The sequence below is a fragment of the Protomyctophum bolini genome (genome assembly GCF_963924005.1).
Source record: "Protomyctophum bolini genome assembly, chromosome: 11".
Classification (NCBI taxonomy): Eukaryota; Metazoa; Chordata; class Actinopteri; order Myctophiformes; family Myctophidae; genus Protomyctophum; species Protomyctophum bolini.
The window spans coordinates 27,372,280-27,400,173 of record NC_137872.1 but is presented as its reverse complement, the minus strand read 5'-3'; the positions used below and the strand labels follow the sequence as shown (position 1 = coordinate 27,400,173).

The following is a 27,894-nucleotide window of genomic DNA, read 5'->3' as shown; positions in this document are numbered from 1 at the left end:
ACGTGTGATCCAAATTATGAAAAGTATTCTACGGCACCCTTGGACTTGTATCACGGTACCCAGTTCGAGAACCACTGCCCTACATGGTACCGTCTACCGGTGAGTTCCATTTGTCTACTCCTGCAGAGGAATGGGCAACCACTGCACTGTCCCTCATCAAACAGCTGAACACGGAATCCTGAACAGGAAACCAAATTAATTCAGAAAGTCAAATCATCTAGCACTAGCAGTGATAGATATCAAATGAAACAGGAAAAGCAAAGTGGTGGTCACCGTCTTTGTTGGCAGACTGGTGGGCGGGCAAACACACACACACTTAAAACTATTACTTTACCAGTTTATAAGCATAGGTTGAACATGGCCAAAAAGTGATTGGAATATGGCAGCAGTCAATGTATTCCATCCCATTTAAATTATTTACAACCATGTACATTTCCTCAGAATTTGAAAATGTCAAATTTCTATGCCATTGTACTCACACCCAACGGCATACAAATGTTTAAGCCCAATTTATTCCTTGTATGTTGTGCACCCAAAATGGCCCACTTACAATCTTGCAGTGCAATGCTTTATAAGCTCATACATCTAGCTATTCAACTCTGGTGGTTGTGACCCATCAGAATAAGGAGGGGGCAGCAGTGTTCAGTACAATATAGATTTTATTAGTTCACTAAGATTGAATACGAAATAAAAAGCAGATTGGCTTTTAAATAATTCACAATTCAGTAATGATGGAGTTGCCAGGTTCATCATGTCAACACAATTAAGAATGTTTTTCCATGGTGTGACAGCTCCAAGCTATGACCCAGTGGGTCAACAAAAGCAGAAAAAAAGCCACCAAAGGCCTAAGATCACTTTTCACCCAAATGTAAATTCTGATTTAATAACCAAGCGCATTTACCCTTGTGTTCATATTTCTTGGGTATGATACTCTTTCAATTACAAAAACTATTTCCCTCCAATATTCGAGTATAGCTCCAACCCATTTGCTGGCAGCGGAAAGTGAAATAACTCCTCCAACCCTGACAGTGACACAGACAGAACCGTGTGTGCATGTACTGGGGAATCGTGCCACTTGAAGGCCCCTTGTTGTACAGTAGAAATCATACTAAACCTTCGATTTACATATAAATAATCAGCATGTGCTATCAAAGTGCTGATCTGTACCTCACCTCCCGAATGGATAAGATTTACAATATTAATTGTATCAATTTGAGACACACGGTTCTTTGTCTGGCACTTACATTTTGGAGAAAAAAGAAAAAAGTGGGAGATGGCCACCAAAATCAGAGAACAAACAAAGCAAACATGTCCAGCGTCAAATCAAATAGATACCTGCCTCTCTTTGAGTCTATCAAGTGCAGAATCATAACAGTCTAAGAAGAGTTCATTTTCTAAGGAACCATCTCAACAGTACAAACAGGGAATCAGACCAACGCACCAGAACTGCTTGGGGAATGTTTCATATCCTTTTATTTTCTCTTTTATTTTTTTTTCATAGCAATGGAAAAATATAACCTTATACAAACTTCAGTTCAATTTTTTTTTCAAACAAGCAAAAATGGTGAGTGACCCTTTTCCCCAAAACCAAGTGCAGTGAAAGGACTACAACCAGCAGGGAACTGAAACAACTCAACTCAAGCACAAGGTGTCCAATTGGACAGGTTAATTGTGTATGGCTCAACGACGACATGGACCAACTGGCTAACTGGATCTCTCTCTCCCATGGCAGGCAGGCGTCCTGCCATGGCTGCCTATTCAGCCGATTAACCAAGCTAGACTTGCTAGTAATTTGGCACGCTCTTCTCCAGGCCCATTTCAGCCCTAGTACATAATGGAGATTTATTAAGTGTGTTAAACATAGTTTCCTTTTTTTTTGGGGGGGGGGGGGTAAGGGTGGGTAGAATTTCGTGCTAATTTTCTTTTCTAAGAGCATTCCCGTTGGTTTCGAAATGTAAAAAAAAAAAAAGAGGGTGCTCAACTCTCCCGGACATTTCGACAGAGGCCTGGTGAGTGGGGGGGGGTTAAGACAGAGCCAGTTGGACCACAGGAAGGAAACTGCCTTGGTAAAGACCACGGTCGCAGTCAAGACCAGGAAAGATCTGAAGCCTCTGGTGTCAAAACTGTCCAGGAGGAAGCACCGTGGAAGGGGTGCGTTTACTGCACAGGAGCTCACCCGCCAGCACGCAGAAGGGTAACATCCTCTGACACACATGAGCTGAAATTTGTATCGCGGTCAGGTCAATCTACGAAGCCCATACACAGACAACGAAAAGCAACTTACGATGCAGTTGAAATTAGAACTAAGAAATTATAAAGGAAAAAAAAATAAAAAGATAAAAACCCAAAAGAAAAGGAGAAATGGGTGACTGATTTCCGTGGCGGTAAACAGGGTTCCTACTACTGCCAACGATGTGCCTACATAGGCCGGCCTGTCTCCCACAACTAGCAAAAACAGCAGAACCAGTGACCCGGTCTCTCCAGGTTTACTAGCCGTTATTTTAACTGACCATTCTATAAATGTATGCACTTATGCATTAGTTTTCAACTAGTGGAGGACAGGGCAGACAGGAGCTCACCCTCCTTCCACCACCCCATCACACCAGACAGACTGCTGTGGAGTGCAGGGGCGGCCAGCTGTGGGTTCTTGATGGGTAGAAGACCATTTAGAGAGAGGGTGGCCTCACCTCTCCCTCCACCGTCTGTCCGTCCGTCTGTCTGTCCTCCCGAGAGAAGACGAACCCCGACAGTTTGATTAAAGTTCTGTTCCCGTTTTGTTTTTTGTATCTACAAGAGTTCTTCTCCGGTTCAAACTATGTCCAATTCAGACCATCTCTGCAATGTTGGGATTTGTGTTTTTCTTTATTATTATTCAAAGTCCATAACCATAGAGTGCTTGGAAGAAGAGAAAAATAATAGCAACAAAAATGAAGTAGTAGAGTAATCCACAGATCAGTCATAGAGCAACAAAGTCCAGAGAGTCCTGTTCCACTTGCTTCCTCATCAAGTGTTGATTCCAAAAGTCTTGCATTTTTTTCCCGTATTGTGATATCGTCTTTTTTTCTCCTGTCATTTGTGTTTTTGTTTCGACTCCAAAAACAACTGCCCCCTCCCCTCCCTCTGCCACCAGCCCTGTCATTATCATAGGTTGCTGGCAGTTGGTCTCTGGCGGTAGATGCTCCCCGAGAGGAGGTGAGGATTGGTTGGTGACGTGTCATATCGTAGCAGACTGCTATATGTTGGCTCGCTCGTCAGGACAGCGCTATACAGCTAGCCTAACAACAGCGAGGAGGAGAGAAGTCAAGGGAGGAGGAAGGTCGGGATAGACAAATTGGACAGGAGGGGGCAAGTCCAGCTTTTTTTTTTATGGGATAGGGTGTGTAGACTGAGTTCAGATACGTCAAACGCAGAGGAGAAGTGTTTGATTGGGGTTGTTGTCCTAGTCAAGATACAGTTCAGTCCACAGGCTGTCAACAGGGGGGGGTTCACGAGAGGTCAAAGGGCGTTTGAAGGGGTCGGGGGTGGGATGGGGAGTCGCTGCTAGTCTGCCGGCGACTGCTGGAATTGTACTCAGAAGGTGGTGTGATGTCATTCATCTCTCGCTCGCTCACACGTTTCTCGCTCGTGCTTTCTCTCTCGTACGCTCGCTCGCTCTCTCACACACAGACACTCATCCCAGCGCACACTTCGCTTCTGCTTTGACCCGGCCACATGCGCGAAAGACAGAAGATTTAATTCCAGTGGGGCAAATTTTTTTCCTCATTGTTCACTGATGTCAATCTCTCTCTTCCCCGATAGTGCCATATCTGGATGGAGAGAAATACAAGACGGTTAAAAAAGAAAAAGTACCGTTTGTGAAAAATAATTCATAAACTACATCAGGGCAATGCAGAGCAGCATTTGCTCCATTTAATTACTGTGCCACACATGAGCAATGATTGCCATCACTGCCATCACGTGACAAATGTTACAGATGTTCCTTTAAAATTCATCAATCATAAAGGTTTCAAATACATTAAGCGTGTAGGTCTCAGATACAGTGGAAAGGGGTTATGCATCACTTTCAGCGTGGTGCATGATTTTGATTTCTGCCAATATTAGTGAACTTTACCAAATTACAGTAAGTAATTTAAATCAGTCCTAATTATGACTGAATTAGCATTTAAGTACAAAGCAATCAAGACGTCACAACATACTTTGTTTAGAGCACAACATGCAAAAATCGCTGGTACTAACTGATTTTACCCTCCTGTCACGTTTGACTTTCAGACAAACTGCAGTCGAGGGTTACATCCTACGACCTACACCTTTTTCTAAGCCTTGGCTTGTCCTGAGACAGGGTCTACGTTCGTTAGTTAAGGTCCAATAAAGTTCTGCAGTGTCAGATGTTATTTCCGCTGAAGTGCCCTTTTTAGAACATCATGTTTGCAAGTTTGATGTTCCTAAACCCAGTAGCATAGAGTACTATAGTTTAAGGGCTCCCTGGCGAGCACTGCTATGCCAGCTGGTCTGGCTATGCACTCCATTTAACACAGGCCTTGCAGACAGAAGTGTTCCAACCTGCCAGCTCTGAATGAGCTGTGAGAAGCCATCTTCTGAATCAAAACAGGCCACATGGCAGAGAACCAATCAAATGGTGCTCTACACATTCTGGCATTGCCATTCTCTATACCGTGTGAGTAAGTCTTTAGTCAGTGACTGATGTAACAGTGACTGGGAATTAATGCATTAACCGGTAAATTAATAAGATTGTGTGGCTTTAGAGATGCCTACTATAAAATTTGTCCAAGTGCCTGACGACTGTCCATCGTAATAAGTATTTTAGTGAGTGTGTTTATTTTATTCATTGTGTGAAATAGCTGTGTACATCTAGTGAGTGGCTTCATGTGTGCGTCTCCACTGACCAGGCTTGGCTCTTCAGCTTGCGGAGCTCCTTGGTGGCCCAGGTTGCTAGGGTCTTTGTTTTATTGGTCTTAGATCGCCGTCCCTCCGTCAGTAAGTCGTTGATGAGTGGACGAACCTCTACCAGCTTCATCACGTCCTTACCAAACGCAGTGCACAGGTCACTGTAGAGGCAGGTACGAGGAAAGATCATCATAATGAGGAAATTAGAAAAGCTTTACTAAACTAATCGTTTTCTCTCTAGCTTGTATAAATGTATTGACAAAAAGCGTCTACAATTTGTTTTTGTAAATGCGATGTTTGACAAAGCACGACATGGCCCTGCTTCATATTACAGAATGTTAAACTTCACATTACAGAATGTTAAATTAAAATCTTTAAGTGCGTGCGTGTCGGTCTCAGATACAGTGGTAAGATTTATACATCAGGCTTTCAGCGTGGTGCATGATTTTTCTTCACAGACCAGACCGCATTAAATACAACCAACATGGGTAATGAATGACCACTTGGGAAACAGTCTTTTCCTCCCATCGCATTCATAAAAATATTTTACAACTGCTCTGAGTTGAAAAGGACTGGCTCCTCCTCCACCTCCTTACCCTATGAGGCCGGCAGCGTTAGCCAGGACCGGCCCCTTCTCCACCCCCTTACCCTATGAGGCCGGCAGCGTTAGCCACCACTCCATCCTCCTCCACCCCCTTACCCTATGAGGCCGGCAGCGTTAGCCAGGACCGGCCCCTCCTCCACCCCCTTACCCTATGAGGCCGGCAGCGTTAGCCACCACTCCATCCTCCTCCACCCCCTTACCCTATGAGGCCGGCAGCGTTAGCCAGGACCGGCCCCTCCTCCACCCCCTTACCCTATGGGGCCGGCAGCGTTAGCCACCACTCCATCCTCTTCCACCCCCTTACCCTATGAGGCCGGCAGCGTTAGCCAGGACCGGCCCCTCCTCCACCCCCTTACCCTATGGGGCCGGCAGCGTTAGCCACCACTCCATCCTCTTCCACCCCCTTACCCTATGAGGCCGGCAGCGTTAGCCACCACTCCATCCGAGTGATCCTCATCCTCAGCTATGTGGTGGATGAAGGACAGGATGAACTCCACCCGTGGCTGCACCAGCATAACATCAGCTGTAGGGACAAGAGAGCAACATTAAGCCACTTAAGATCCACCAAGAAATGCTGTCCAACTACAGCAACAGCCCTCCTACTACAACATTAACACCACGGCCTGAACAATACGACAACAACGACGTTGTCAAAAACTCCAAGAACATTTAATCCCCCCCCCCCCCCCCGCCGGGTCAAGATATGTGCAGAAAACTTTTATTTAATTGGTTATCAGTGCTGCACAATGAATCGAAAAAAGATCCAGATTCAGAGTTTAAGACGCATGCAATCTCATTTCTAAATTTAAGCAAGAATTGTGCAGCACTAGTTGGCTGTCAAATTCATTTCAGTTACCGTTATGTTTTTGCTCCAAGAGAGACTTTAAAAGTCACAGTAGTTTGCCACATTTTGAATGTAATGTACAGCAACTACAGACAATAAATGTTTTCATGGCAAAAATGAGAATCGTGAGGAAAATCGAAATTCAAAGATGAGCAAGAATCGTGCAGGACTATTTGTTATATTGCTAGATTCTGCATAGCAGCAGAATGACTTATTTAGGAAAGCAATCTGAAAGGACTATCCCTTGAAGAAAAAACATATTTTCATTATCCAGCTACGATGCTGAAATGTGACCAGTGCAAAGTAATCCTACCGCAGGCTTTTCTTTATAATTTATTTTACAAACATGGGACTACATTGTAACTATTTGTAAGTATACATTTGTGGGGTCCCGCAAAACCAAAAAGACTACAATAGACAGGCCATGCTGTCTGAAGTCTCCTGGGTGAAAGAGACCCTGGTTCACTCTGTGACATCATAAAATCCACACTGTAGAACTCACAACAGGCAGAGGAACAGACGTCAGGAGAGATATTTGATGTGAAGAATGAGAGTGTGTGTGTAAAATTGTACAAGTGAGTAAATGTATTCATGAGTGTCTCTCTTACGGTGCACATTCTCCTGGTCTCCCTTCAAGCCCTGGATGATTCCTGTGTAGGCCTCCAGACAACCCTCCCTCAACTCATTCAGGTAGTCAACCATGTCGTAGTCCGTCTAAACACACAGATACACAGCAGCACACAAATTACATTCCCAATATAATAAACACAGTAAAACAAAACGGCCACGTAAACGGAGCGGGTGCAGAACAGAACAATAAGCATTCTGTTAACTAAACTAAGTCATTTACTTTTTTCTGCAATGTCAACCTGGGGCCTGCTTGTGCGCACTGCCTGCGTTCTTATGTTGGGTGTGTGTGCCTGTATGTGCAGCGAAACATAAAAAGTTCCATTAACTTGTCCAACCAGACCTGCGTGGAATGATGCTGTGGGTTTACTAGAGAGCATATATGCATGTGTAGGTCTCAGATCTTGGTGTAAGTTATACATCAGGCTTTTCAGCGTGGTGCATGAGTTATCATCACAGACCAGACATACTCGTTTATTCACACTGCACCTGTGAACCACATAGGGCGTGAGTCAAATGCGTGGCCTGCTAGTGTGTATGTGGCACACACACACACACACACACGTGTCCTACCTTGTCCACCTGGGCCTGTGAGGCTTGCTGGAGTGTGTCCAGGACAATGTCCAAGTACTTCTTGAACTCTCCTCCGATGGCCAGAGCAATGTCACCGAACGCCGACAGGATCTGGGGCTTCACTGACCGGTGGACGTTCTCGTTCTGCACACAGAAACGCGTACTACTTCAATAACAAAAAATTGTAGAATACATTTAAAACGAATGCATCAAGTTTGAGGCATGTTAACTAATGATCTATTTCTGAGCTTTTTGTTTGCCATATTCTGCATTATATTCCGCAGAGCTTTCTGGCCGGTTCAGTATGGGTCTCAGATAGAGTGGTAAATGGTTTATCCATCAGGCTTCAGCGTGGTGCATGGTTTATCATCACAGACCATACCGTGACACGACTTACACGGTTTGTTTGTATCATCGTACTGGTGTTCCAAGTGAAAACAGAAAAAGGTAAAATGGGAAGGACGAGAAGAAGACACAAAAAGAGAAGGGACAGCTCACCCCCAGGTTTTCCAGCAGTAGTTGCATGATCTCATCACAGAAAGGCAAGATGTTGGTACTCAGAGCTCTGCAAAGATCACACACCAGACCCACCGCAGCAAGACACACCTGCAACACAACAGCAGGTTAGAGGGAGGCGTCCTAGGGGGTGACTGCACATTGAAGCTGTAATCCACAACTTTGAGGGGGCGAGACAAAACATTATTGTAAACAACCTGTAACCGATAAACAGGCTTTCCATTTTAGCAAAGCAGTAGCCGTGGGGGAATCAGGTAGGTAGGACATAAATCGACAGGCACAATGTTCTGGAGGTGTGCACTGTCCATGTAGTGTACCTCATACTTTTAGTGCATACAGTGATTGTGGGGTCCCGCAAAACCAAAAAGACTACAGTAGACAGGCCATGCTATCTGAAGTCTCCTGGGTGAAAGAGACCCTGGGTCACTCTGTGACATCATAAAATCCACACTGTAGAACTCACAACAGGCAGAGGAACTGACGTCACTCGACATAATATGAATGAGAGAGAGAGAGAGAGAGAGAGAGAGAGAGAGAGAGAGAGAGTGATTTTCAGAAGTTCCCACCTGATATTCAGCATAGTTCTTGAGTCCAATACCCAAGAAAGGCTTAAAGGCATCCATATATTTCTGGAAGTCAGCGCCCAGCACTGAAAAATATAACACCTTCATTAGAGAATTGGTAGTTAGCATAGATAGATACTAGATAGTAGCAGTACTAGGGGAAATCACATCTCAGATGGCCATCCAAGGTGCAATATTGCAATTCCTCTGATTGCTTTGACAAAATAAATAACCACTCAATATAATTACTTAATTAAAGGTGCTACTGTGTAGATTTTGATTAGCCCATTTACTATGACTCAGACAACCTCTAAGGTCTTGTAATATCAAAGTCATTACACCTTGCATTGATAAAACACTCTAAACCCAACAAGAAGCACTACACAGGTTTTAACACCGTCCTAGAGTATGCTCCCTACATCATTAATTTATTTAATAGAGCTTTGTTCATGAAATGTTTCCTGTTGTGATATGTATGGTTTGGTATAAGTAAGCTAACAGATGGCAAATCAGTAAATCACCGTTTCTTTGAACACTTATAGGTGACATGTAACCTAGTACCAGGGTCAGAGAATTTCAAGAAGTGTGTAGGTCTCAGATCTTGGTGTTGGAGTTATACATCAGGCTTCAGCGTGGTGCATGGTTTATCATCACGGACCATACAACTTTCACATGGTTTGTGCTACTGGTGATCAATTGAGAATTGTATGTAATGCAGGGCCGCTGCGATTAATCATTTAAATGAGTTTGTTTTTCTATAAACACATCGATGTGATTTAAAGCAGGAGGCCTGACCTGCCCCCTGTGAATTGAAATGATTATGTTTCATGTACCGTCACATTCTGTGGCACTTTCTTTAGAACAGAATCTATCGTTGACTTCATACATTGAATTTTTTCACTTTAGTTCAGTAGAAACCAAAGACAATCAATTATGTGGACGAAAAAAAGGAAAAAAAGAAAGAAAAGGAAATAATAATCAAAGCAATCATCCGAAGTCTTTAACATATCTGTAATGCATGTATATGTGTGTTTACCTTCCACCAGGGTGGACACGGCCATGAGTGCGTCTTCCTGGACCCCCCCAGAGCCTGCAGTGCTCTGGAACATTCTCAGCAGGGAGGCCATCACCACATCCGAGATCTGCAGGGCATCCTGGTGCTGTACCTTACGAAGGACATTCTGCAAAGCACGTCCAAAACCATCAATAGATTACAAGATGGTTTTTATAAAACCAACAACAACAACAGCAGCTGCTTATAAGGCACTTATATAGGCAAACTATTGTCAAAACTCCCATGAACACAATGAAATATATAAATCGCAAGTCAATAAACCAAAACCAGTCAAAACAGCTGATGCATTATAACATTTAACTTATTCATATTTAAATTGACTCATTGAATACAGCAGATGGGACCGTTTAATGTGGCAGGTAAAAATAAATGACCACCGCCATATGCATCAATGGTGTGAATGCATAAACATTATGAGGCACTATCTACACAGAGATCAGCATGTATGAAAGGGACACTTGATATCAAGATGGTGCAGGAGCAAGTATATTAGTCTGTGTGCCGAGTTCAATAAAAATATAATAGCAACATTATCATTCGACTCTCGGCACATTTCACTGACTTGGAAACACATCGTTGCATTGTGTCACATTTTGCATTATATTCCGCACAGCTTGCCGGCTGGTGCCACCGGCAAAATGTAGTATTAGGTCTCAGATAGTGGTAAGGGTTATACATCAGGCTTCAGCGTGGTGCATGGTTTATCATCACAGACCAGGCACACTCATACGGTTTGCTTGTATCATTATATTGGTGTTAAAGTGAGCATTTTATGTAATCTTTATTTTCATGAGTGTCCATTTCAGACATGCATATTTACATTTCATATTTAAGAACTGGTGAATTGTGTTGCTTCTTAATGATGCTTAAAAACATGCAGCCAGGAACTCAGAAAGGAACCCAGGATATTAAGTGAACTTTCATACATAATATGGCCTCTGTTCTAGTCTCTGCTAGTATCAGCAGCTTGTTCACATAAAGTGAAAATCCAAACTCCCATAAAAGGCACAACAAACTAGTTGTACATCTCAATTAATGGGCATTCAAAATTCAAGTTCAAGTCAACTGGATCCAGTATAAAAGTGGAATTTCACACATTGCAACATACACTAGAGAAGGGGGAAATGACAGTGGTGTGTGACTGTGTTCTGACCTGTAGAGTAGCACACAGTAACGACTGCAGATCGTTGAACTGGATTCTGTCTGAGGTGCTCTGGATGTGGGACTAGAGAGAGACAGAGAGGGGACAGGATGTTATATCGCTAGGCAATGGCATCACAGTACATGAAATGCTACTACTACAGCAGCAGAGGGAGGATTCTTTGGAGGGAGAGCCGGTCAGCTTTAGGCAGAGCTGCTGCCATCTTTCAGGTGAAACATCTGATGCATTGCTAGTTTCATTTCTCCACTCACCCTTCATCCAATCTGTCTGATTCCTCCCACCCTCCTCTGTTAGCCATTCATTCAACCTTTCACTATGGTTGGGTAATATATCAACATTAAATCGATATTCTAGTGTGAGACCAGATATCGTCGTGTGTTGACTTTTCCTTGTTTTAGTCAGTTGTGCCTCAATAACTAAGCAACATTAACATTCATCCTATTAAATTTGTTATTTGACTCAAGGCAGTTTGCTGACTTGGACATGCATCGTTGCATTTTCTTTGTCATACTCTACAGAGTTTAGGTCTCAGATAGTGGTAAGGGTTATACATCAGGCTTCAGTGTGGTGCATGGTTTATCATCAATGACCAGTTTGTTTGTAGCATTATACTAGTGTTCTAGTGAGCATTTTATGTTATATTTTCACTTCACTAAATCTTTGGACTATTTTCTACAGTAGAAGCTCACAACAAGCTGCGAGCTTGTGGATGTGCCATTTCAAAATGTTTTGAACAACTTAAATGAAAACTTAACATTGTCACAATACGATGATTCCTTCCCATCCATTACCTCCATTTGTAGGACCTGCTGCAGTCTCTCCATGATGACCAGGGTGGTCTTCTGGACGGCAGGATAACAGTCCTTGGCGCTGTTCTTGACGATCTCCATCAGAGCCTCATAGGCCGCTGAACGCAGGTTGTTCTGGTGGCCGTCAGGCCTGGAACACACAAATGGTGTCAAGCCAACTGACTACAAAGGAGTTGCCTTCCCGTTCTTTGTATGGATTAAATGGAGATAAAACAGATAGACTTTCTAATGTTTCCTACTGTGTTAAAACCAATTGAAAATGGCACCAAAGAAGGTGAACAACCCTAATTTGCGTGGTTCTTTTAATAACTTCATAGTTGACGTGTCACCTGCAACAGAATCCAGGTTCAACGAGCACAAAATATTTGAAGGACAACTTTGCTCGTGCTTTGGCGACTTTCCCATGAGGCGTTGTATTTTGTCACTGAATTGCTGTGGAAAGTGTGTGTAGGTCTCAGATCTTGGTGTTGGAGTTATACATCAGGTCTTCAGCGTAGTGCATGGTTCTCATCACAGACCAGACACACTTACATGGTTTGTTAGCATTCTTGCAGCGCAATCATTTTATGTAACCTTTTTTTGATGAATGCCCATTTCAGACAAACATTATTTTTGGTGAATCGTTCTGAGGAAAAGTGTCGGATATGAATTGAATACACTATTTTGTTTGCAGACACCATAGCCAAACACTGTCTCCTCTGTATTACACTGTCTGGTTTGTAATGAAATAAACAAGAACATTTATTATAGATATTGAATGTTGGAAGGAGAGGAGGAGACAACAGGGTATTGAAATACAGAGAGAAGCTCCCGTTTCAGATTCTGCAGGCTTCAGCGCTTTTAATTTAAGACCTTTTTAATACCACCTCGAGAGTAAATCAATTTTCTGACAAAACTATTCATCACTAAATCAATACCAGTCATAGCAAGGTCAAAGTAGAGTCGACAACTTTCATGGATTGGTTGGAGGGGGTACATTTCAGACACACTGCATGACGTTTAGTAGGTAAATCACTTTGTTTCTTAAAGCAAAGTTTAAGGCCGTTTCAAGTATATATTTGAGAGACCAACCACCCCCATTGTATGACAATATAAGCAAAGTTATATTGTATTAACATAATCCACCATATTACCGATTAGCATTACAAAATGAATAATTCATAATGCACAGAATGAAAATAGATTATTTAAGCTGTATCATGAGTAACCGTGTCAAGATTTCTGGAAAGATGTTGAGCTCTGTTGTACTGGGATATTGGCAGATATCCATGGAAAAAAGCTAAACTATTTCTTTGGATAGATGGCACACCATTGAAGAATGTTCGTTTTTTGTGTGTCATTTGTCTGTCTTACATAATTTTAGAAATTCAAAAATACGGGGGGGGGGGGGGGGGGGGGTTTGGGGGGTGACATGGCGTTTAAAGCATGACGTTTTAAAGATAACAGGAAATGGTTGAGAAAGTGTATTTTGCTGTATGGGAGTTTGTCTGACCCGTCTGTCTGACCTGTCTGTGGTCTCTAGCAGTTTCTGTACAATGATTTCGAAGGAGGAAGACAGGCAGTATGTGGCGGGCTCCTCCTGGTCCTCGGCTGCGTCCGTGGCCTCGTAGGCGGCCTCCGCCAGACTGGAGAACGCCTGGAGGAGCAAACAAATCATTCATTCATTATGTATAGGTGGTAAGGTGGTCTTACATTTCAGCATGCATGCTCCCACTAGTGCAATCACTTCTGTTCTCACCAGAACCATGTGCTCCCTGCTCAAGAAGGGACCTACTCTCTATTTAACACTTGTGTAATGTTGATGCATTAAAGAATGTGTTATGGTTGCGTAACCGACCGATTCAAATTCCTTGCATCTGCTGCAACCCTACTTCAAGTCAGTCATGTTTGTGACCGCTAGGTCATTTTCCAGTTTGTGATTACTTCTTTGGTCTTCAGTGCTTCTAAAGTTAGCCGGCATTCAATGCAAGACCAAAAATGGACGTGTAATATAAATGTCACCCATATCACTGTAGCTTTGTGTATCTGTGACCAGAGCTTGAAAAGCAAAAAACATGTTTCATTATTGAGGGATTTCCTTCTTCCATGTGCTCCTAACTTTAAAGCGCTCAGACAAATCAAGTCTATCTCATAGAACTATGAAGACATTTTAATACACTGATGGTAACATGCACATGTTTTAGGTTTCACGTAAAAATCTCAAAGACTGTGTACTGGGAGGTCTCAGATACAATGGTTAAGTTATACATCACATTTTCAGCGTGGTGCATGATTTATCATCATAGACCAGACACAACTCACCATTATTACTAGCTTTGCTTTCATTACAAAACGTATGAGGTACTGAGCACCTTGTGGTTTCTGAGACGTATGGAATGTTTGTTATCTCAACAAAGAAGTAAAGCATCCCAGCGTTTTTATTCCGATTATCTAGCTTTAGCCCCTGTTGAACAGGAAAGGCTTTCGGTAAGAATGGTTGTCTCACAGCACAACAGCAGCTGTAGCTTGACAACTACAAGCCCAGCAAAGCAAGCATGTTGAATATTCAACCTAAACCTACGGTTCTGGTGCCAGGTCAGAGGTGCAACGAAACAGTGGTGCTTTGCATCCATGCCACCATATCCCCTGGTTTCCAATGGTATATTCTTGTTATAGTAGTATTTCACGTCGTCGAGATTTTCTGAAGGCGTTTTTTCGGCCTCTGGACTAAACGGGTTAATCCATTTTGGGCGGGAACCCCTTTTGGGGTTAGCATTATGTTATGCTTTAGCTATTGAAAAATCGACTGACATAGAAACATAGCTTTTTCAGAAAACTGTCAGGATGTAGAAGACATTTATAGAATCCCATCTCGGGTCAAAACGGGTTAAAATAATTAAGTCCATCTTATAATTACAGTGTAATGAAAATGGATAGATTAAATGTGTCATTGTGTAATCGTCAGTGTTACTTACCCAGCAGACATTTGAGGCCACTCTGGGTTCAGCCCCCAGTCCTTCTATCAGACACTGCAGCAAGGGGGCCAGGTAGACCTCGTTGATGGCTGCCTCAGGCAGCAGCTCACAGATCCTGCCTACTGTCCAGGCCGTGGTGTCCCTCACCACCACACTGGGGTCTTTCATTAGCTCTATCAGGGTGGGCATCGCCTGGGGACAAGGGGAGACGAAATGGACAGCGTTTAGTTAACAAGAGTAGTTAACCGTTATGGGACAGGAGCGTTTGTGTAAGAATCTCAAAAACCATGCGTGTAGGTCTCAGATACAATGGTTATGTTATACATCACACGTTCAGCGTGGTGCATGGTTTATCATCATAGACCAGACAACTCCACATCACTAGGTTTGCCTTCATTACAAAAGATCCTTGTGGTTTAGACAGTAGGGATGTGAAGTATGGAATGTCAGCATAAAAGTACAAACAAAAAGGACAAACGGATACAGACTGACCCTCATGGACTTTCTAGCTAGACTACTGCACAGGCATGCTGTAAAAACAATTTAGGGGAAGTGGAATTGTTATACTAGTGCAGACCCATGTCTTCACATTGAATCGTGGCACATGCCACTTATGGAGAAGCGCTGATACAACAGACTTCACACTCGACACCATTCTCCCTTGGGGTGTCAGCAAGTGAAAGCGTTTCGTTCAGTCTTTCGAGATACGAGGACAGAGTCACTCGCACGCAGTGATTTGTGGAATTGATAGATTACCAGAGAAAGACAGAAAAAACAGAGCAAGGACATTCAAGTGTTTAGACAGATTACCATATATCTCATGCTGTGTGAACTGAACATAGCCAAGAAAAGGTTAAATAAGTACGGAAACAATCTAAACTTTTGATAAAGTGAATATCTGCAAAAGCACAAAATTAAATCTTAACTGCTTCAGATTCATCAAGTATCTGACATTTAGCACATCCCAGGTCTACATGCATGTGTCCATCATACTGCAGCACTACCTGGTCACAACCGTAACAATCAACTATACCAGTAGAAAATAAATGTCGACTTGCTCCTTCCCAGGCTGCTATGCCGGTGTTATTGCTCGGTGTTATTGCTCACACAATGAATCTTCAAAATTAGCCTGCTGCATCACATCGTCCGACTCAAATACAAAATGTGCCGAAATTATGAGACTTAGAAAATAGGTCAGCTAGCTTTACCGCATAGAGAAGTAGCACAATCCGACTCCAAATGTTTATGTGTCCGTCTTGTGTGAAAAAACAAAAGAATTATATATATTATCATCATTTCCCCTTACATTTTCATGTCATTTTCATATCACATGATATCAAGTACTCAAGCCATTAATTTATAATCGCAAAATCACATTAATAGCTCCAAGCTGAAGAATACAACACGACAGTCAATGACGATGGCAACTAACACCAATTAGTGTGGTCATGGTATGCTTACATTTCACATCAAACATATGCACTCTTGCAACTTTCACTAGCAAAAAAACTAAATAACATTGTGACACTGAGCTCAACTCTGCAGTATGTGTCACATAACCACAGCAATGCAGCAATTGCCCCAATATATTATGGACCAACAGTAGCTTGAATCTAAGTTCTTAATGAATCAGGTCACCTGTATGACTAGGGGCTTCAGCTGGTTGAGTTCAGGTCCTTCCAGTATGGAGCCGAAGGCCATGACCGAGGCATCACGGTAACGCCAGTCAGGGTGCTTGATGTGCTCTTTGATGAAGGGCAGGACATGGGGAACCACATCATCCTCACAGCAGGTGGCCAGCAGCATCAGACACACACCAGCCGCTTTGCACGGGTTCCAATCATCGTCGTCGTCATTCTCATCCTGGGAGGGTGGGGAGAGTTGTTTTAACGGGTCATTCACTTTGGGGCTTTCTTTGGATGCGTGTATGTGACCACTGTACCATGTCATTTAAGTTACACTTTTGAATTGTAATGAAACAGAAGAGAAAGAGAGGGATGAGGTGAAGAGTTAGCACAGCAGGTTCAGACAATAAGAGAAGAGTAGAGTGGCACGAGGCACATGAGTGAGAACAAACAAGAGTTTGAAGGAACATGTTGAAAACAATATACTGTATCAGAAGATGTTAACGGGTCTGTTTTGGCAATGTTGTGAATGAATATTGGACGGACAGACGGGGAAAAAGAGAGAGACAAAGTATTAACAGACATAATGGTTCCTACCTGTTTGGTGAGTGTCTGTGTGAGGATGGGGACCAGGTACTGCAAGGCGCCTTTGGCATAGAATTTACTGGTATGCTCTGGGGGACGTCCCTGCTCCGAAGCCTAACATTGGATAAGGAAGGAAAGGAACAGACCAAAGACTTTTAACGAGTAATGCTGTAAACACTGCTGGAGGAGAGATATAGTCAGCTAAGGTTCTGTAAATAATAGGTTGGTGCTTTCCAACGCTGGTCCTCAGAAAGCCCTTGCAGCTGGTTCTCTCATTTAGAAATCCAACAGTACAACAGCACAACAAAATCCAAGTGTTTTCCCACTTTTGAGAAGCTCAAAAATATTTTCTACAGCTTTCAATAACCTCAACAGTAAATACACAGCACTAACAAGATAAGTTGATCATAATAAACATTTTGAACAAGCATGTAAGTGTATGCAAGTCCTAGATACATTGGTTGAAGTTAGATATCACACATAAGGCGTGATGCATGATTTATCATAATGTCAAGGATAGTGACTGATAGTAACAGAATAGATGGATGTCATATGTCACCATGTCTAAAATTCAGACAAAAGGCCATTTGTGGGGTCAAGCAAAACCAAAAAGACTACAGTTAGACAGGCCCTGCCATCTACGCCTCCTGGGTGAAGTAGACCCCGTTTCACTCTGTGACGTCATAAAATCCACACTGTAGAACTCACAACAGGCAGAGGAACAGACGTCGGTAGGACAGTATGATAAAAAGAGCTGGAGAGACGTCTTAAAAAAACCAAAAAAGTAACTCACACACACCTCAGAGGCTTCGATAGCTAGGTCCATCTCCTCATCACAGACGTTGGACCAGAACTCAATGCCCTGTAAGGCCACCTCGTCTATGTCACTCTTCATGGCTTCTATGGTGATCTGGGGAGGAGGAGAGAAGACAGTAAAGTACAGAGGGGCACAGAGTTCTATCGCTCATTTGTTACACCAATTGTTATTCTGCAATAGTTTACTCTGATTTTAGTCTATAAAAGAAAATTATCCGTTATGACAGCAGCTCGACAGCATCGCACTCCCAAAGACCAGAAGAAACCACAAGATTTTTTTCTATGCCGATTTAAAAGTAGAGGTTGATGAGGTATGCAGTGTCTCACCGCAAAGAGAGCAGGGCCCATGTAGGTCTCCATGTACTGGTAATACAGAGACATGATCTTCACCAAGTTCTGTAAGGCCGCCACTCGCACCTATACGACAAACAAGACAGTGAACGAAAAACACAATGGATGAGGTCCAACTTTAATGAAATCACCCTCACACCAAAAAACACAATGGAAACAGTTGTTAAAGTTCTCCCAGTGACACATCTGTATTCTTTCCTCTATTAGCTGAGTTTCTCCATTTACACGTGTACTCACGGTACTCACTCTGGTGTCAGGACACTGGGTTGCTTCACACACCACCTGCATGATGAAATGTCTTTCTGTCTGCAACACACAAATGCATAAGAAAACCGTTAAAAGTAGTGGTTTAACCACTGACCAAACCCAATAACATATACTGTGAAAAGGTAAAAGGACAAAAGGCAGCAGCATAATGCAAAGACAACACTAGATAAAGTGCCCCTCAGGGCACAGGTCTCCACCAGGGCAGGTCAGGTTGTGGTCTCCTGGTGGCGCTATAATAGGCCAATGTGAAAAGGGTGCCATTTCTTATTACGCCTTGGATGGCAATTGGATGATTTGAGGCATTTTGTTCCACCTGTTGGTGGCACTTTAACAGGCCAATGTGAAAAGGGTGGGATATATTCCTCAGCCTAGTAGGAAAGTCTGAAAGATTTCACGTAAATTGCACGCTGCGTTCAAGATTTGAGGCTTTTTGTTCAAAACGGGCCAATCCTGCAAACTTTGAAAGCCAATGTTAGCCAATTAGGATGGAATATGAAATATCAGACAGATCCGTCTTGAACACATGACTATAAAGATAGTGTGTAAAGATTTGCGGGATTTGTGGACAGAATCCGTAGTAGTAATATAAAAAATGAGTTTTTTCAAAAGTTGGCCTCCTGGTGGCACTATAACAGGCGGTTCTGGAAAGTTTGGGGGAGTGTGCGTGCAAACTTTGGCACGGACCAAGTTAACGGTGCCAGAGATTAGCTGGTAACGGACGGGCGTACACACACGGACGGAGTGCAAAACATACTCTCTCACCATGCCTTTGGCTGGTGGAGACAACTAGCTCCTTACCTCCTTGTCAAAGTTGGCTTTGGTGAACTCCAGTGAGTTGAGCAGGGCGTTGGTTGCTGCCAGTTTGACATTGTTGCTGGGCTCTTCCTTCCTCATTCCCTGGATGATGGCTGTCAGGATCTGGTTGGCATTGTCCTGCAGCTGCTCTGGGTCCTGAACACACAGCAGCAAGTTAGACACGTGTGTGTGTGTGTGTGTGTGTGTGTGTTGGGGGGATTCATTGTTTCATTTATTTTCATGAGGGAGAGTAGCAACATCTAAATAATCAACAGGAAATATCTTGCAGAAAAGGCACGCCCCAAATCGACTAACTATTTTAGCCCAACCAATATGGGATGTTTGGAAAATCTGTCAACAAGATATTAAGATATAGTGATAGTAACAGATGGAAGTCACAATGTGTAAAAGGTCAGAAGAAAGGCCAGTTGTGGGGTCCATCAAAACCAAACAGACTACAGTAGATGGGCCCTGCCGTCTATGTCTCCTGGGTGAAGTGGACCCCTGTTTCACTCTGTGACATCATAAAATCCACACTGAAGCACTCACAACAGGAAGAGGAACTGACGTCAGTTGTCTGCCAGTATATAGCCGTCAAACGGGTGTATATTTGTGTGGGGCGGCTGTACTCACTATGTCCTGGCAAATGTATCCAATGGCCTCCAATGTAGACTCCTTCATGTGTTCAGTGCTGGCGGGGTCGGTTACATTGGCCACCAGCTGGGGGATGAGCTCGGGCCACTGGCTCACTGTGATCTCGGCGCAGGCGATCCCTGCCACACACTGAGACGCAGAGCTGGGCCTGTATGTCTCTGTACCTAGTGTCTGGAGAACCTGTGGTGACAGATGGAGATGGCGATCAGATACACCATTTTTTTTGACACAAGGTAGAAAATGGACATTGGTCACCATGTAAAAATCTTAAAATGTGTATAGGTCTCAGATACAATGGTTAAGTTATACATCACACTTTCAGCGTGGTGCATGATTTATCATCATGGAACAGACAAACTCACCATCATTACTAGCTTTGCTTTTATTACAAAACTTATGAGGTACTCTCATACTCTGCCACCGCATAGATTAACTAAATCTAAAATCGTAAACACATCATGCTTCCTTACAAAGTTCTTGATCTCGCGGCGCGCGTTGGCATCGATGGCCAGCCATCTCTGCTGGTACCCGGTCTTGACGTCTGGGTCTTTGGAGGTCAGGGAGTTCTTCACCTGCAGGCCGGCTGCCACACGAGCCACCTGGGTGTTACCTGGGTTGGCTAGGACCTTGGACAGCTCCACCAGAAAGGTCGGCTGGATGGGGAGGTGAAAGGCAACATTGTTAGAGACAAAAGGATAAGAGTACTTTTCTGTCAGGCGGTAGAGGGCAAAGGGAGAAGTGGGGAGGAAGAGTAGAAAGCATGGGGTGACAGCATGAGATGAGAGGATGTGAAAAAAGGAGGTCAAATATAAGATGGACTCTGCATGAACACAGCAGAGAGTAGGGGACAGATAAGCGCAGGAGACACATATTCATGTACCGGTATACATATTATCTCGCCACTGTACTGCTGGGTGTATAAAACAATGAGCTGTATGCTTGTCATCATATACTGTATGTATTGTTACACACATCTCCATCCTCCACAGCAATAGACTGCTTCACAGAGGGCCCTCACTAGCTAAAGCCATAAATATCTAGCACCACCACTGCATAACATTTTTATTATGCTCTGCCTCGTTTCCTACGACAGTGAAGGTAAGGGTGAGGTCCAATGACATGCAGAGGTCAGTAACTCCATCTATATAGAAAAGATACCAAATCCTTAAAGAGCCCCATTCCACCTAGGAACAGCGCTCAGCGGGTCAATGGAGACCCAATTGGTCTCCGGTTCCCCCCCTGGGGTTTAAGAGGTTAATGATTCTATAATAAGTTAACATGCGTCTTATTAAACGATTAGGTTGCATGTCAAAGTAGCTACTAACCCCCTTATGTTTGACCTAATGTACACTAGCCGATAGCTGCTTTTCAGAGCGTTAACCACTTAACACCATACTTCCTTGCCCGGGGTCTCCCAGGGGTCTGTACTTGACCCACTACTTTTCCCCCTGTGCACCAAATATCTTCTCTTGAAAATAGCCAATCTACAAGCTCCCAAGACATGTGTTCACTGTGTTATTGTGAGCTTTTTTGCAGAGGTTTGAGTGTTGTGGTTACTTTGCCATGATGCAACAAAAGGTGGGCAAGAAATCAAAAATAATTTCTCCATTGGCTAGAAATTTATCATTTCAAATACTAGAGGTTCCCGTGGGGCCTCTACGGCGGTCCCCGTTGGGCACTGGCCTACTTGGAATGATGCAAGTTGGAATGCATGCCCCACCCAGATATTATGTCTGTGTCCCTTTTATGCGTCTGTGTCCCTTTATTCCTATACATGTCAGCCATGCCCAAATATGGAGTGGTGGGGCTAACGGTTCTCGAGTTGCGTGGATTACAGACGTACACACGGAGACTTGGTGGATTTATAGTTAGATGTTACTCTTACTTTTTTATTAGGGAAAAAACTGAATTGTATCCACGGAAGTGGATCCAGATCTTTGAATAAAATCAACAGGAAGTTGACAAACAAGCAGTGCTGGGGTTGGTGGTGTTCTACAATGTCAGAAGCAGCTGGTTTGCGTTTGTTTATGGGCTAAAGAACCAGCATTAGAGTGGTCTTGCCGTACACGTACAATGTAAGTCAATGAGACATATTTTTAATTATCAATTTCGAAATTATTTCTTGCCCACCTTGAGTTACATCATGTCATGTTAAGGATATGTTGTGCTTACTCCCCGTCTATGCTAATGGAGAATACGACAAGTCGGCCTAGATGACTATGCAAATACAGTAGCTCTTTTCTGTGCTTTACTTCCTCTTCCCTCATGTGCAACCTGGTTACATTTATTTCAGGCATTCAACCAAACTTATTTTAAGCTACTTTTTCAGGTCATGTCCAACCTAATAAAAACACAATCCTTTGTTTTCCCGGGTATGTTACTTTCTGAATGAGTGTCACATTTCTGTCTCCAGAATGCAGCATGCTCTTCTTTTAACAAAAACATGCATCCCGTAAGCTTAGGCCACCCACCCTCTTGGCTGTGTTACCAACCAGGCCTCTAAAAGCCACAGAAAACGCTGCGTTGGTTTGTCTTACAACTCGGCCTCCCCTGCCATCTCCTGTCTAATGCTTTCGACTGTTGCTGACTAGAACATTGTCATGCACTTTTCAAGTGAAGTCAATCCATAAGGAGGACTTCCATTGATGGGCACGAATCTGGGCATTTTGGTCTGGAGCCACAGTGGATCATTATCCCAAAACTGACGTCATTTTAGGATTGTACTATTAAGCCATATTATTAACACGTTTTATACTTTGTTGTAGATCTGCCGTCTTTGGAAAAACGTAGCTATTATGACATGCACAAAATATGGACACTAGATTGACAGTGGTTAACGCTAGATATATTACCTGTGTGGTGGTACGTCACCTGCCAGAGTGCCTAATGAGTGAATAAACTCAACTGCCACAGCAATAATTTACCAGCATGTCCGGCATTCATGTCTCACATGTATTACATCTACTCTACAAATGTGCCTAAAGAGGAAAAAAACTGAAATCTGATTTAGAAATGAAAAGTCCTATGCACCGAAATATGCTCAATTTTCTTGTGTCACCATCTACTGTTAAGTTGTATGCTGGAGACTCAATCCACCCATTTCTCCATAAAACTTATAACCATGTCAATCAGAGGTTAAGGTCAATTAACAGCTGGCCTAATTAACCAGTAGGCCAAAACTCTGGAGGTCTGACTGTATATCCAAATGTCACAGTATATTATTTACATAGAACTTGTATATGAGGTAACTATGGTACATGCAGATATTACTTGGACAGTACATTTATTTGAACCTAAGAGGAAATAGTGTGTTGCAGCCTACAAGCTCCAGCCCTTCCCTGGTGGGATTGGGGTGCATCTGCCATGGAATGCTAACGCTAGCAAGCTTGGGCTGTCTCATTTCATTCACAGCTCAAACTGATGTCTGACTCTCTGTGCGTGTGTATATAACTGTGTGTAGTGTGTAATGTGTGGGTCTCGTTTCGCTAGTCAGCCATCGTGTGTAGGTGGGGTGTGTGGCGAGGAAGGGAGGGAGGGCCCAGCCCAGGGAAAAGCCGGGCGGGTCACTCACTGTCTGCTAGCTAGCGGAGTCCTCAATCTGGCCACCATACTTGTGGCGCTAACCTACTTTCACATCAGTAGTAAAAAAATATAAATGTATATACACACACAGTATACGCCCCCAAAATAACCACAGTACTGACCAGGTTCTCAATCGCTGCCTGCTCCAGAAACTTCTGTGCCGCTTCCAATTCATTTCGATCTGAGAGAGAGAGAGATGGGTCGGGGTTACTCAATGCTAGCTAATTTAGCTAGCTGAAAAAATGCTAGCTAAGCATGCTTGTCTGTGACAGTAGAACCGAAACTGAAACAGTCGGACCGCCACAGATGTAGGGCGTCTCGTGTTGTTCATGAGCCCCGCTAGCGTGATTTAGTTGTGAATTCCATTCAGTTGTGGGTTGGATCCATTTACACTGAAACATGACATTACACGCAAGGATGGATGAGAGACGGGTTCTGGTGCCAAGTAACAACATGCTTCCATCCATCCAGACCCTCAGCTAGCAGAGTCAACTTTTCACCCAGATATCAAACTTAAAACATTAACGTGATTACTGTGATTAGTCTTTACAAATAAATGATCAACATAAAACCGGTTCAAATATCAACGACACACCGCCGTTTAAACCAGACAACACAGCGTTGTTGGGTCGGCATATATAATTTCGGATGATGATAGTCACTTTTTAGGTGCTTAAAGTTAGCAGAGGGAAAGGGCCGACTTCATTTGCACATCAACAGCCCGCTAACCAGCTAACCATACTAGCTAACACACACAACACCAGCATGGGCAGGCAGGGTGTGGGTCGCCATGGCTGCTACGACTAGTAGTGCAATGCAGCTGTCACAAGAATCACGCTTAGTCACGTCAAGCCGCAACAACCCCGTTGATTTATTGACATTTATTATATTAGACGGAGGGGCTTTGACAGCCCTCTCTTGTTGCGTGTGTCAGACCTTCCACCACCAACACAACGCATGTTCGACAACCCGCACCCCTCCACTCAGCCACGGTGGTTAGCGTGTTAGCATCATGGAGCCGCATCCCGCAGCGAGCAGGCCGTGTGTGGCTAGTAGCTAGCAGCAACATAGTTGCGCGCCCGGCGTAGCGCAAGCGAAAAATAGCCGATCTATAAGCCCGCAGCGCGTGGCGATCGCCACGCGCTGCGGGCTTGTAGATCGGCTATTTTCCGCCGCGCGACACCGGCCAACAGACGCGTATAAATCCCGGCTATAGCATCGACGTGCTAACAACTTAGCACTCCTTCAACCCGGCTCTCCCAACTTTCCCCACTTCGTCTCGCAGCGACAGTTGAACGCGGGGCCACAAGCCGGGTTCCTGTCGACTGCTCTCGGACACAAATGAACACATGGTTGTCACCTGGAGAGACGGTCTTCTCGAGGATTGTGATGAGCTCCATCCTTGATCCCCGGGTCGGTACGGCGGCCGCTCTGCTTCGGCTACTTCTTGCTTTGCTGTGCTGTTGTGCGCTGCTGCTTCTTATCCGGGGGATGGGTGGTGAAGTCACTCAACTCGTCGCTATGCTAACGGGGGCTAACCGCTAACAGTTTCGATTGCCGCGCAACAACTCAAACCGGATTAGATTTCCTTCAGCCCCGACGCCGCTTGCTTTCCGTGTTAACTAACTAACTAACGGGGGAAACGTGGATGATGATAAGTCGGCGGCGGAAAAAAAAAGACACCCGGCGACTAGAACGGCGTGTCCACTCACTCGTCCCCGGGCCGGCACGTCCGACTCAGTTGACGGGGGGTTCTTGCTCTACTGTGAACGTGGGATAGTAAACGTGAACACGAGCTGCAGGACCAAATCGCGTGTTTTCGAAGCAGCGGGGCTGCCTGTTCGCATCCTGTGTGTGTCGCTCGGTAGGCAGGGAGGGAAACTAAAGGGCCGCACTTGTCTCCCCGGCGGAAGGATATGGCGCTCCTCTGCGGTCGTTGGTTTACTATACAGACAGGCAGCTTAGAAAAGGACGGAAGTCCCGCTTTAAGTTTAGGCATGTCTTTATTCTTTAACATTTCTTTTCACCCCCCCCCCCCCCCTTAACATTTGTAGCCTTGGATCAAGGCTGTCATTATGCATAATTTGATTTTGATATTAGCATACATGCAAATATCAAAATCAATAAAATACGATCTATCTATGCAAATATCAAAATCGATAAAATACATATAGGCTGTTGATCCAAGGCTATAACATTTTCAGAATTGTTTTTCCTAGCATTTTTTCATCCTAAATTAAGTTTTAGCATGGGGTTAAATTAAGTTATGACCTGGTGAGTATGCCAACCCCCTGCCATCTAAAACATTTCAAACATTTTCATATTATGTTTCCTAAAGATGTTCATTTGTTTCTAAATTAAGTTTAGGCATGGGTTTAACCACTTATGCTCTGGCATACCAAAATTCCCCTTTTTTTTCTTTCCTAAAATTTCCTAAATTCTTCAGATTGTTTTCTTCTAAAAATAGCACACTTATAAATAAGCTCACAGCTTGTAGCTTGTAGATCTGCTATTTTCAAATAGACAAAGTACAAAATAGGGTTAAAGTGGTTAATTGATTAGATTTAGTTTATGCATGGGGTGGTTAATTCATTAACTTTAATCCAGTTTAGATACTGTACTGTTAAGTTTGGCCATGAGTTTTGTGCATTTGGTGCAGTTTATTAGGTTAAGGATATGGGAAGGGCGGGACTTCCGTCCTTCTCTCTGGGGTGGCCATAGTCACATGACCATTCTTTGCTGTTCCCGCGCGACCGCATTGGTTTGGTTGCTCTTTGCGCACATGTGCGTCAGTTAGTTTCTTGCTTTAAGGCTGCTGATGCTGCTACAAATAATTGTAAAATATTTCAGCACATTTCATTTCATAAACATCCCCATGTGTTTTACAATATCCTTTCTTAATTTTCTAATCTCTCTCTCTCTCTCTCTCTCTCTCTCTCCCCCTCTCTATCTCTCTCTCTCTCTCTATAGAGCGTCGCAGTCCCTCCCCCTTTCAGAACGATGAGTGGCCCAGGAAATGAATCGCAATGCATTTTTCCCAATAGGTTTTTCTTAAAGTATTTATTTAAAGATGGTTACGCCGCGGACAAATTTATAAGAAGAAAAACAAAACAAATAGTGTTGTCTCCTGCCTTTATTTTCTTCTTTCTAATGATTTGATCGGCCCAAAATATTGTGTTCATTGTCATGATTTGTCACGATCCGAGTTGGCTTTGTCCGCGGCGTAACCGTCTTTAAATAAATACTTTAAGAAAAGCCTATGGGAAAAATGCATTGCGATTAATTTCCTGGGCCACTCGTCGTTCTGAAAGGGGGAGGGACTGGGACGCTCTATAGCCGTAAGCAGACCTGAACTTCCATGCACGGCCAAAGGAAGCTGTCTGCCGGTGTCTCTTCCGGGTTTTTAGACAGCTGGTGGATGGAAATGAAGCTCCACCCACGCGGGAGATTGCCGTGTCAGCCAGATTCCCGGAAAAGCTTGCCCCAGCGGCATTCTGCCGGGTGGGTGGAGCTTCATTTCCATCCACCAGCTGTCTAAAAACCCGAAAGAGACCCCGGCAGACAGCTTCCTTTGGTCATGGAAGTTCAGGTGTGCCCAGGCTGTCTCTCTATCTCTCTCTCTTGATTCTAAAAAGATAATTTCCAAGTCCAAAATCTAAACCTATAGCCTATTCAAGGTAGATGTCATGTCACCTGATAATTACTCAAACACATATTGCTCAGCAGCTCATTGCTGCTACTGCCGAGGTCGCGTGCACGCATCCGCCTGGGTGACCGGCGACGGCAGACTGCTGGGCGAGCGCTGGCGCTTTGGGAGATGTATGAGTTGCTGTCCGGCTCCATATAGATCTAGCTGATGATTCAGTCTTCTCAATGTATGGCTATCCATCCAGGGTTTGATGAGGTCAGTGTTATGATCTTCATATATGGAGACAGGCCAGACGGCCATACTGTATATGATGGCGTGATGTGTCACGAGGAATGATGTCATGAGGCGTGACCATATATGGAGGTGTGACTGACGAGAAATGCAGGTTTTCATATAAAACGGTTGCAAACAGCTCCATTTGTTTTACAATATTATAGTAGGTAGGCTACCCATTATAAAACAAATTAATATTTTTAGATTTTCAAATTACATGCTTTTTTAGCTGTTATCTTTAGGTTACTTATCTTATCTCAGTTTAGCCGGGGGAGACAGATTTATGACCAGTGGTTGTTGACCCAAACTGACTTATAGTCAAGTGATTAAAGAGGATTATGGTCCACAATTTTGACAGTTGGGACAAGACCTGAAAAATAATCAATTATAATCAATTATATTAAGGTATTCTCAAATGGTCACATGTAGGCTGAGAGAGCACCTCACATAGACAAACTTTTTAAACCTTTTAAATTAAAACATTTTGAAATAAAAAAAAACATTTATTTCCTGTTGCAGTGTTTAAATAATTATCAGTAGCTGCCAGGAAATGAACTTGAGTCCAAGCGTACTCTCTGTCCACTGAACCCTGACACAGACCCTGAAAAAACACTCCATTGTCTCCACAGCAATGATCACTGCCCCAGCCTCTCCTAAAAAAAAGT

General features: G+C 43.6%; 1 protein-coding gene across 4 annotated transcripts; it reads right to left on the bottom strand.

The window, feature by feature from the left end:
* Nucleotides 1-641: 641 nt before the first annotated feature.
* On the bottom strand, nucleotides 642-25,223 carry kpnb1 (karyopherin (importin) beta 1). 4 transcript variants are annotated; one of them, XM_080777017.1, is made up of 22 exons: nucleotides 24,668-25,223; nucleotides 23,430-23,488; nucleotides 20,196-20,378; nucleotides 19,705-19,905; nucleotides 19,075-19,227; nucleotides 18,247-18,315; nucleotides 17,986-18,075; nucleotides 17,636-17,752; nucleotides 16,855-16,956; nucleotides 16,271-16,495; nucleotides 14,633-14,824; nucleotides 13,184-13,314; nucleotides 11,661-11,808; nucleotides 10,861-10,932; nucleotides 9,669-9,813; nucleotides 8,636-8,718; nucleotides 8,052-8,159; nucleotides 7,554-7,697; nucleotides 6,962-7,067; nucleotides 5,918-6,032; nucleotides 4,905-5,066; nucleotides 642-3,806 (listed from the first exon to the last, which is right to left on the bottom strand). In XM_080777017.1, coding segments are annotated over exons 1-22 (2,646 nt in total). In that variant the 5' UTR covers nucleotides 24,708-25,223; the 3' UTR covers nucleotides 642-3,805. The 4 variants fall into 4 exon arrangements, with proteins under 4 accessions (XP_080633143.1, XP_080633144.1, XP_080633145.1 ...); XM_080777018.1 differs by having other exon boundaries at nucleotides 17,642-17,752; XM_080777019.1 differs by having other exon boundaries at nucleotides 18,256-18,315.
* Nucleotides 25,224-27,894: the final 2,671 nt, after the last annotated feature.

Coding starts and splice junctions, on each gene's coding strand:
- kpnb1 (XM_080777017.1), bottom strand. CDS start 24,707: ATGGAGCTCATCACAATCCTCGAGAAGACCGTCTCTCCAG. Junction 19,906..20,195: donor GCCGCGAGATCAAGAACTTT/GTAAGGAAGCAT, acceptor CTGTCACCACAG/GTTCTCCAGACACTAGGTAC. Junction 5,067..5,917: donor AACGCTGCCGGCCTCATAGG/GTAAGGGGGTGG, acceptor CTGCCTCTACAG/TGACCTGTGCACTGCGTTTG.